General features: G+C 43.8%; 1 protein-coding gene across 1 annotated transcript; it reads right to left on the reverse strand.

The window, feature by feature from the left end:
- Positions 1-6,654: 6,654 nt before the first annotated feature.
- On the reverse strand, positions 6,655-8,263 carry LOC136537848 (uncharacterized). The gene is made up of 2 exons (XM_066529823.1): positions 7,735-8,263; positions 6,655-6,827 (listed from the first exon to the last, which is right to left on the reverse strand). The coding sequence occupies exons 1-2, from the start codon at positions 7,983-7,985 to the stop codon at positions 6,788-6,790; spliced, it is 291 nt and encodes a 96-aa protein (XP_066385920.1). The 5' UTR covers positions 7,986-8,263; the 3' UTR covers positions 6,655-6,787.
- Positions 8,264-11,166: the final 2,903 nt, after the last annotated feature.

Genomic DNA, 11,166 nt, shown 5'->3' on the forward strand with positions numbered 1-11,166 from the left:
AACGAAGCCCCTTTGGAGTAGACGCACCAATAGAAAAACTATCCATCAGCGCCCTCTTCACTGTAGTTCAAGCAGCACGGGGCACAACTCGAAGAACATAGTCCATGTACAGCGAACCGGGTTCAGCCAAAGAAGTCCCCAGCAAGCTGACTGGACCAGCATCCGAATACACAACAACCGGGCTGTCCTCTAGAGGCAACAGGGGCATGTCATCAAAATTCTGCCCAAACTCCTGCAACAAGTCGACTCACATCAAGATACTATACATCAAGATACCATGCAAAGAAGACGAAAAAGCGATGAATTTAAAGAGGAAAACACTTACAACAGGAGGCGGACAGGTGGTAGAGTACTCATCAACCCTATGTGGGACGACGCTTACACCCTTCAGAATCTTCCAAAGGTGCTCTAAGACTTTGTCCTCCATTAGCTCCCTCGTCGGAACCATCCGAGATGGATCCTCGGCCCCGGCATACTCAAAGCCGTAGGTCTCCCTTGCCTTCAAAGGCTAAACCAGGTGGCGAAGGTAGCTAGCCACGATTTCGAACCCGGTCAAGCCTTGTTGTTTCAAGGTCTTGATTCTATCAAGGAATGGCTTGATCTTCTGAAGCTCTTCAGTCATCAATGGAGTTTTCTCCCACCGATCATTAATGATTGGACCAACATCCAAATGCACAGCAAGGGGAGGATCCATATTCCCGATATAAAACCACTCGGTCCTCCAGTCCTTCACCGAATCAACTAAGGTGTAATCGAAGTACTCCTTCTGCTTGTTCTGGTGAAACTAAAGACCGCACCCGCCTAGGACAGAAGTATTATTGGACCTAGGGTGCGGTTTCAAATGGAAAAGATACCAGAAGAGCGTGATAGAAGGGAGGATTCCAAGGAAAGTTTCACAAAAATGAATAAAGACTGAAAGATGAAGAACCCCATTCGGGGTGAGATGGTTTAAAGAAATATCAAAGAAACAAAGAAAGCGATGAAGGAAGGAAGAAGCAGGGAGGCATAGGCCAGCACGAACGAAAGACAGGAAAAGAATAATCTCCCTAGGATTGAGATAAGGAACTCGATGCTCACCAGGCGCCCTCCACTCAGCAAGGCTCTTCTCCTAGATCAAGCCCTCATCGGCCAACTCCTTCAACTACTCCTCTTTAGTGCTTAGAGCAGGCCAGCTATTAACTGTAGCCCTCATGGCCACAAACTCTTGGTTCTCAATCGTAGAAATCGACGTTTCCTCATCCACAAAGGCCACTGGGGATTTGCTTGACGACCTCTTCTTACCCATATACTAGCAAAAGTACTAAAGCACTAAAGACAGTGGCACTCAAATGACGACGCTCAGATGACGACGATAATGGCGGCGGCGACGCTTTGAGGACTAGGGTTTCAAGGCAAAAGCATAGTAAGAAAGAGGAAGAAGAAGAAAGGTCGTTAAATAGATTTTACAGCGGTAAAAACACGACCCACCAGGCCTGTTTAACACGGCATGAGAATGCAACAGTCTATCTTTTGCCATAACTGACGCGACTAAAATGACGGACGGCACACCTTTTCACAACGATACAGTTTAACGTGTAGATTTCAGACTTATCCATCCAATACAACAGCAGAGCTATTATATTACTCCACAAAAGAACTCATACCCCATGAAGCAAAGAAGCGTTACCACACTAGGAAAACAAAGTACTCGGTTTCCATAGAAAGAACTCAGAAGTATCAGAAACAACCGGGACAATACAACAGAAAGAAGAACGACAACTTAGAAGACAAGATTCTTTCCATTACAAATGACTTCGAAAGATACAAGATTACAAGGACCCAATGAACTCGGTACTAAGACAAGCAAGGTAGCTAGCAAGGAACCCAGACAAAACTAGGCCCTGGAACGACAACATGTTCCAAATTGCTACTCAACAGAACACACCGCACTCGGCTACACTATTTTCTTCAAAGGACGGGCGAAGTGCATCCAAGACAAAAATCAGTAGCACAGTGGGACAACATGGACCAGGGGAGGCCTATAGGCATTAGTCTACCCAAGTCCGATGTGATACTGGATCAGGTGTTGATCTGCACCGAACAGTCGCAAAGCGGGCGAGGAGGAACAACCTAGAACTGCTGGATGAGAGAACGTATCCCACATCACAAGACTTCCTCTACCTACTACCACGTACTTCCTGGTACAATGCTTGCTACGAGATCAGTCTACCTCTAATCTCTATCACAAGACTTCCTCCATCTACTACAAGATATACAAGAATTACAAACCACGCCCGGAGGGCTGCTCTACTTCACAAACTATCATATTCATGACTACGGAGACTTCAGACTATGCAACAAGACACTTGATGAATCAAAGCAGCACACCAGGAGGGTATTTATAGGCCAAAGAGCAGTGCGCATAGACCTGGAGTACCAACAGAACAAGCCTGACAAAGGACTCAGTGAAAAGTCAGAAAGCAATAAAAGAGGACACAAGCATGAAGGAATAGTGCTCAAGGACAAGCATATTCGGAAGAATATACCAACACTGTATAACTCGTGACTGAGCAGCATTTACACTCAACCACTACCTTCCACCTACCTCTGACAAAAGCAGACTACCCGAGAATATGACAAAAGACCCTATATCCGAAATTTTTTTTAATAAAAGAACCCAGATATATGCTCGGGGGCTGCTGGGTACATATCCTCAGAAGAGATTTCTGGTTTTTCCAATGACAAAAATTCAAAGACCTTCCAACTTTTTGTTCCAAATAGCAAGAGGCTCGGGGGCTACACTCGGTGAGTGCACTTTTTTTTGAAAAAGCACACGCCACTCAGAATACTTCTTTAAGACAGGACCACTTCAAGGCTTCACAGTCGAAAGAACCTGGACCGAGCTTGATTCGCCGGGCAAAGCCGGAAAACAAGGAGGCCTTCAAGTTCAACCATGAAATGCTCGAGGACTCTACAAGAGGCATATCCTCGGGGAATGTTTTTTAATTTTCCTGGGAAATTTTCAGGGAAGACTCTGCAACTCTTTGTTCCAAACAGCAAGAGGCTCGAGGGCTACACCCAGTGGGTGTACTTTTTCAAAAAAGTACACGCCACTCGAAGATCTCACGAAGCGCTACACGGTTTTCACTCAAGAAAGCACTCGGACGACGCTTGTTCCTACTCGGCAGGACCTGAAGGAACAAGACGGGGCTTCCAGAGCTCAACCATGAAGTGCTCGAGGGCTTGTCGATGCGGGACCCACGGGATACCCGCAAGGAAGAGAGAAGATCTAGTATAACTAGGATTCCTCCCATGTAATCCTAGTAGTAGTACTACCCTGTAATCCTACTAGAACTCTACATTGTAAACCGACTAGGACTCTTGCCTCCTGGACTATATAAAGGAGGGCAGGGCTCCCTAGATCGGTAAGTCAAGTCTAGGTAATCGCTCCACGGCCTTTTCTGTCTATATAAAGAGAGGCCGTGGACACCAAAGAACAACAATTGAGCACATACCAATCAATTCAACGCAAAGGCTAACGCCGACTGGATGTAGGGCTATTATTCGATCACGGTCGAGGGCCCGAACCAGGATAAACCGACTGTCTCTTGCGTTAACCGCCGAGTTCTGCATACGTCGAAGCCCGAACAACTGCCCCGGGTACCTCCATGGCAGGCTATCGGTGGTAAAACCTCGACAAGTCAGCAGAAGAGTCCCCAACTTAAATTTTTTCATTATGTATAATTGTACAAGTTATTAGGCTTTCCAGGCTCAAAGGTAAAATGGCAAATAGATTACAAAATGACTCTCTCTCTCTCCACTAAGTAAAGAGGAACACTAATGCCTTGCTTGGAATACCATCTGAAAGTATAGTTTTTTCACATAAAAATTGTTATGGTTCCATTTAGGCAAGCTTATATTCTAATTCAAATTGGAGATTTTTTTCTCTTGTATGGTATCTCGACTTTTAACTAATCTAGAGTAGGTATGGTATATCTCTATAAGCTTGCCTTGAGAGTGCAATACCATGGATAGGACCATAATATTTTTATGTGGAAAACTATACCTCCTTATGGTATGTGACATAAAGACATAAATTGCTTTTAAACACCCTCGAAGAATGGTATAGTGACCTACTCCCTCCGTCCTGTAATACAGTGCATTCTAGCATTCAAAATTTGTCCTTAAATATAATGCATTCTAGAGTACAAAAACCATTCTTGCATTAAATACTTTCCATCTAGCAACCAATCATGTTGATAATAGCGCCTGATTAGGAAATAAAATAAGAGTATATGCGTCTTTTATGTTCTCTCTTAATTTATCCTAATATTTCTAGAATGCGCTATATTATAGGACGGAGGGAGTATGCTATTAAAAACAGTTGGCAATTCATTTACTCTCCAAAGGTCTATCTTACTTTCCTGTAATGTAATTCGTGTCGGCGTGAAATAACGAACAACTCACACACATAAATATGATGAGCATAAACATTGTTTCATGATGATATTTACTTTCTAGTCTATTACAAATTGCACATGAGATGTTTTTGAGTTCATATATAACTTCACGTAAGGACTTTTTGACATAGATATTGAAAATTTCAAGAGTTTTAATTCCTGCAGAACTATAAGTCTATCTTAAACGTATCATAGACATTGTGATATAATAGATAGTTGCACGCGGACATTTGAATTATGTGCAAATTGTTCATACTTCATAAACACTCAACTAATAGTGACTATTGTCTACAAATATAATGTTGTGAATGTCACGTTCAAAATATCGTGTTTCAATGGTATGACATATGTCCAAACTTGTTATTTCCTGCACTACTTTAACCGTACTTTTTAACGAACGAACAGTGTTTTACTCTCATAGTATTTTAGCATAAGCATCAGCATAAGCTAAATTTCAGCGAAATGAAGTGGGAGACCGTGGAAGGCAGCATCACTAATCACTTGTGCTAACTCCCCTGGACCGTCAAATGCCCTACTATTGTGTGCCGTTGCCGTAAAAGTCATGGAATCAAAAGCCACAGCAATTCGAACCGAGTGCACTTGCTTCGATTTCAACTCAAGATCCCCTGCTGGGACAAGCCTCTGCCTCTGCGTGCAGCGTTCGACTCCATGGGCGTTGGCTCATCTTATCAATCACTGAGATACGCTACGCATCTGCTGAGCTTTGCTAGACGTCAGACGTCAGAGGCTTGCAAGAATCTATCTCGGGGGTACATCTGCTGCTCCTGGCAAACTTACATCCAGTCAGATCTCAGAGAGGTAAGACGAACACAGCACTCAACGTCGCTCTTGTACATCACATTTTCTTTTTTAATTAATCAGAATGCCCTAAAATGTGCTGCTTCAAAAGTTGAAATGCCACCTAATTAACTAGATCTAAACTGGAGATTTATGACTTCATGTTTCAACTAATCCAGAATTCTAGGCTTTTTAGTCCTAGCACATACAGTAGTATGCACTGAAACTAAGCTCTCAGTTGTTTCCAAGCAACTGAAATACAGCGTACAAAGAGACCCTGCATTGGAAGCTAGGATGTACTCTATGTACGCACTGTTTTTGGATCCCAAAGAGTAAAAACTAAAAAGCAATGGATCTGTGCTTGCATTGGCACGGCACCAGGCCCCAGGGTGCCTCTTGACTGGAGGCATGCAACGCAGGAACAGGATTCATCTCTGTCTCCCCTTTGCTCAGCATCTGATGAACAAAGCAGTCCACACAATGCAGTGCATCTTCAGTTCTACTAGTAAAACACAAGATGACTGGTCAATAGGTTAGCCCCCAGGACCAGGAGCCTTCATCTTTTGGACAGAAACCACAGCTCTTATCTCACAGAGTCACAGTGCCCTCACACTCTCTCTCTAGCATCCTTGTCTGCTTTAGAACTCAAGCAAGGCCACTTTGCCTGTTCAAAGCTTCACAAGAAAAGAAGTTAAAGAGAGAAGGTACAATGGAGGGAGAGGGAGGAAACAAAAGAATAGAAAAGGCAGGCTTGCTGCTTTGGCAGGCTGGCTTGGCTGGCGCTTCTCCTCTCTCTCTCTTTTTTACCCCTTCTCTCCCTTTGCTTTTAACCTGCTCCTGTTTTGTTTGTTTGTGGCATGCTTGATGCAAAAGGTTCATGTTTTGTGGTAAAAACTAGACTGCTAGAGACATTCACAAGACTTGTAAGCCTGAATTTTGGCATGTGGGACTATATTTTGAAACAAAAAAAAGAAGATAAAGTTCTGTAAGAGAATTGTATGTGCCGGTGCTTCTTTTCAGAGTTCAGACCCATGACCCCTTTAGCAAAATTATGATGTGCTGCTGCTGCTGTGCTGCAGACCATACAGTGGTAATGCAAAAGAATGAACACCTCAAAGAAAACAGGGTATAAAGCAGCTGCGGCCAAAAGAGAGAGGGGAGGAGCTCTTGCCCACATCCCTTTGCCAAGAATCTTTGATGCTTGCTTGTTTCCATGTGAGAGGGAAGCTTGATACTTACTGCTCTCTTTACAAAAAACAAACCCCCACTGGTAGAATCGAATAGCCTTTGTTTCCCCCCAAAAAGCTAAAGTTTTCATCATGCTTAAAACTGTCTTAAATAGCAGTGCTTAGAAGAAGATAGGCCACCTCCCCCTAGTTACACCCAACATATCCCAGCCAGACCCACCACAATGCACCTCTTGTCTGTTCCTCTTCCTCCATGCAATGCAATGCCATGCAATGCATCTTCTGTTTGCTTGCTGCTCCCAACATGTCGCCGGCCTCTTCGGAATCGGAAGCTTCCACGCCTCGGCATGCGCGCTGCCGACGTCATGCTCGGCCCGGCGATCGTCCTGACTTGCCGGTTCCCCTGGAGAAGGCACAAGGATTTGAAACTGGATTAGAAGGGGAAGAAGCCTGAAGGCATGGACTGACTGAGACAGCACAGTCTTTGTTTCAGCAGGTGATGCACTGAAACCGTTAAGACTTTCTGTTGTTTATTTATCAATGATGAACCGTGGTGGTGCGCTTTGTTTGACTGCTTTCATGGATGTAGACTAATGATTTCAAGAATGATATGTGCATCTATGTTACTCATTGGGGGAATAGGACTTATCTGCTTGCTTTTGCTGAAAGATTAGCATATCATCATAGGGGAATGTGGGAGTGATGAGGAAAAGGAGCGCGTGACATCTTTTGCTCATATGCGTCTCCCTTTGTTTTTCCCTCCCTGCTTTTACTCATATATTTATTTATGTTATGTGAAATATTAGTTTTTTCTTTCTTTTCTGACCTACTATATATCCAACATGAAAAATCTTCAGACAAAACATGGTAAATGGGTGCATATGGTGAGACAAACTAATTACATGTCTGGAAAAAAATGAACGTTTTGTGGCTATTACACAGCACATTGAAGGCACTGCAAAACATTCACCTTAGACTACATGCCAGCAGACAGAAACTGGTGAAACAAGAGCGTTCCCTTCCCATGACGCAAGCCTAAACAAACAAGTTACGACAAAAATGTCATGTGTTGGAATTCCATTTCAAGTTGGATGAAGGCTACAGACCTACAGTATCTTGTTGCCTCATCATACGTAGTAAAGAAGCCATTTTTAAGCCTAAAACGTCTAGTTTCAAGAAACCTGTGCATTGGTACAGAGATAGCAACTGCTTTTCTGAAGTGGCAAAATTCCTCATGACAAGGGTTAAAAAAGGACCAACTCAAACACCAAAACCAAGCTTGTAGTGCAGTAATCTGTAAATCGAAGTACCTGTTGTGGATAGGATCAGGACCATTGGGCACCCTTCTCTTGCTGTCCTGGAAGGGGTTATCAGCCTTGAAATCCTCCAGAGTCCTCTGCCCTCCAGCGCCTCTGCCCAGCATCCTCCTCCCACCGATCGCCGCCGGCAGAGCCGCTCTCTTGACGTCGTCCATGACGAACGACATCAGAAGAAGCGCTCCAAACAAGATGGCCAATGCCGCCGGCGCCGCCTGCCTCACGAACACGGCCGGCCTTCTCATGACACCCTCCGGTCGTCGCCGCGCAGCGTCGTCTTCTTCCGTGGCCGCCTCCTCCTCCTCCTCCTCTCTCCTGGCGACAACGCTGGTCTTCTAAGAGCTTCTTCTCATGGGCATGGGGTGGCGCAAATGCGATGCAACGCTGCTGCGGCTGCGGCTGCGCAACGTGACTGCATATTATAATGTGGGGAAGTAGCAGCAGGATTTGTGTCAGTCGCTGTTGCGGTATTCTTGCTTCTTGTTCTGTTCTGGCCTCTGGGGCTTTCTTTTGCTTTGGCCGATTCTGCTGTGCTTTTGAAGGACGTCCCTAATGGAGGGGGAGGGGGAGGGGAGGGGGAGAGTAGAATCAAAGCAAGCTGAGCCATGCTTGCTTTTATTGCACTTTGCTTTTTGAGTTATGTTGTTTTCCTAACTTTCCCTCTTAATCCCTTGTTTCTTCTTGTGAAGAGAAGGGTAAAAGACAGTGGATGAAAAAAAAAAGAAAAGTTTTGAGAGGCATTGCAGCTATCAGATCCTTAAGGCTGCCCCTGTTCTCCCTCAAGTACATTCCTATTGGAAGGTAATTCAGGTCATATGTGCAAAAGAAAAGGAAAGAATTCATCTTTGAGTCATTCTAGGACAGAACAGCATGACACATGAGAGATTGCCATGGCTAAAGTGATGTTCAAAAGCAGCAGCAGCTCCAAAGTGAGCAGCACCCTGAAGAAAGAAACTTCACTTTCATGTGATCTGTCACAATCCTTTTGAGTGTCCTTTTTTTCTTTGGGTCAATTGGTATACAAATGGTCCTTCATCACGAACCAAAATCGTGGTTTTGATTCTCTGCTAAATAAATTCCCTTTGATAAGATATTCTGAGCACGCTCACTGAAGCCCATTCATTTCGAATATTACCTCTATATATCAGTGTAACAAGATTTTGTTGGATTGCTGCTTCCTTCATGCTGGTGCCCCTACATATGGAATCTAGTGACTGGCCAAATAGTAATTATATATTTGTTTCTCTCTCTCCTTGCTCTTGTGCAGGAGGCAGGGTTTCTTTGGCAGATCAAAGCTTGAGGCAGGAGACTGAGGCCAAAGAGCTTCTATATTGTGGAAAGGGCCAAAGAAGTTGGTTATTTTTGAGACAGGCTGACACAGTCGCTGTCCTTAAATCCACTGTGAAGCTAGACAACAAAATAGTAAAGCAAAGCAGGAACAGAGAGTTGCATGCCACAGTGTCACCCCAGCCAGCCTACTGTGGCAGTAAATCACAAATTACAGCTTCTCCAAATTGCAGTAAATTCAGGACTCATGTAATGCACGAACAGAGTTCAAAACTTCTGAACATTATGAATGTCACTCATCCCATATATCACTCAAATATTGAAGTGTCAGCGTCAATGTCCAAGAAGGTGTGAAACTGCATGTTGCCATCTACCAGATGGGAATCAACGAATTGCAACCTGCACATATTACAGCTCTTGTTGTACTGAATTACTGGCCTGCTGAGTCTTCTGTGCCAGGATGCCAGCCATGGAGACCGGGCTATTCTCGCAAGCCTGATGCAGCCCATGACACGCAAATCTCGCCCCCGTCAGACAGAACATCCTTCGCTTTGCGTCGTGCTTGATGCATTCAATTTTTTTTTCACATGAATCCACTTGCGTGCAGACCATTTCTCACGCTCTGTAACACTACAACCCTACACTGCTTTCACTGCAAGCAAGCGACATTTGGAGATAGATTCCACAGTCAGGTTGCGTTTGAGGGGCATCACTGATGGAGGCTAACACTACAGTACAAATAAAATGATCCACATAAACTAAGAAATGTTGAGACTACTATTCACATAACACAAACTATCACTCGTAGTGGTTTGTAAAGAAACCTTTTGTTTTCATCGTACCTCACCTTTATTTCCTCTCCCTCTTCTTTTTTAGCATGGACCATATTCTCTCTCCCCAGCATATGTACTGCAAGCCACTATAACAAGCATAGAGCACCTATTTTTTTATCCGATCCTATCATGGCAGCTGGGGCTACGAGTAAAACTTGGGGCTACGAGTAAAAAAAAGAAGCTACGGGGAAGCTCTGAATCAGAAAGAGAGGGAAAAAAGAGATAATGAACGTCAGTTTCAGACACCCGCTCGGGCGACGGTGGAGGCGAGAACAGAAGTACAGAAGGAAGCAGGCTAGGCCACGCTCTGTCGCTCTCCCTTTCTGTGAAATCGTGAAGGATTTCGGTTTGACGCCTCCGCGAGAGCGCTCCGGGGAACGACCGCGGCTGTGAGGCGTAGGGGCCTAGGCCCAAGGGAGAACCGCGGGCTAGCAGGAACAACCTGTGGGCTAGCAGGCCGACACGTCGCCTTAGGCCCAGCAGCGGGAGTAGGTTATTTTCGTCTGTTTCCGTTCCGCGAAGGTTTGTATAGGTGATATAGTACCGTACCGTAGAAACATATTTCGTGCGCCATATTTAAAGATGTACTAATCTGCTAGCAATATGCCTCCCAGGAGGCACAAGCTACTTATGTGTAGAAAAATGTATGTACGCACACATGTATGATGAATGTATGCATATAATACACATGAATGTATGTATGATGTACATGCATACACCGGTGCTAGAAATTAGCACGCAGCATTTTTAAATTTTAAGTTTGTGATAGTCCAAAAAATGTGCTTCATACTAAACTTGCTAATTTTACCACAATTGTCCTATGTTTATATCATTTATATTTGTCAAACTGTATTTTTAGCTCCCTAAAAGTCTAAAAAAATTATTTGTATACTAAATTTGCTAATTTTACCACAATTGTCCCATATATTCTTGTCAAACTACCTTTTTATGTATACACGGCGCTAGAAATTAGCACACAACATTTCTAAATTTTATTTTGTCCCAAGTTTGTGATAGTCCAAAAAATGTGCTTCATACTAAACTTGCTAATTTTACCACAATTTTCCTATGTTTATATCATTTATATTTGTCAAACTGTATTTTTAGCTCCCTAAAAGTCTAAAAGAATAATTTTTATACTAAATTTGCTAATTTTACCACAATTGTCCCATATTCTTGTCAAGCTACCTTTTTAGCTCCCTAAATGCTAAAAACACGTTCAGGTATCTCACCAAAGCGCTAAGGGTCTATTTATATGAGACCCTACGAAAACTACCTGGCCCAGGCAGCAATTTCAAGCGTCCAT

Source organism: Miscanthus floridulus, chromosome 2, assembly GCF_019320115.1.
Source record: "Miscanthus floridulus cultivar M001 chromosome 2, ASM1932011v1, whole genome shotgun sequence".
Lineage (NCBI taxonomy): Eukaryota > Viridiplantae > Streptophyta > Magnoliopsida > Poales > Poaceae > Miscanthus > Miscanthus floridulus.

What these genes read in the sequence shown, in the direction of transcription:
- LOC136537848 (XM_066529823.1), bottom strand. Translation starts at nt 7,985, where the DNA reads ATGAGAAGGCCGGCCGTGTTCGTGAGGCAGGCGGCGCCGGCGGCATTG. An exon ending in CCTGATCCTATCCACAACAG is followed by an intron (nt 6,828 to 7,734) that starts GTACTTCGATTT and finishes TGCCTTCTCCAG; the next exon opens with GGGAACCGGCAAGTCAGGAC.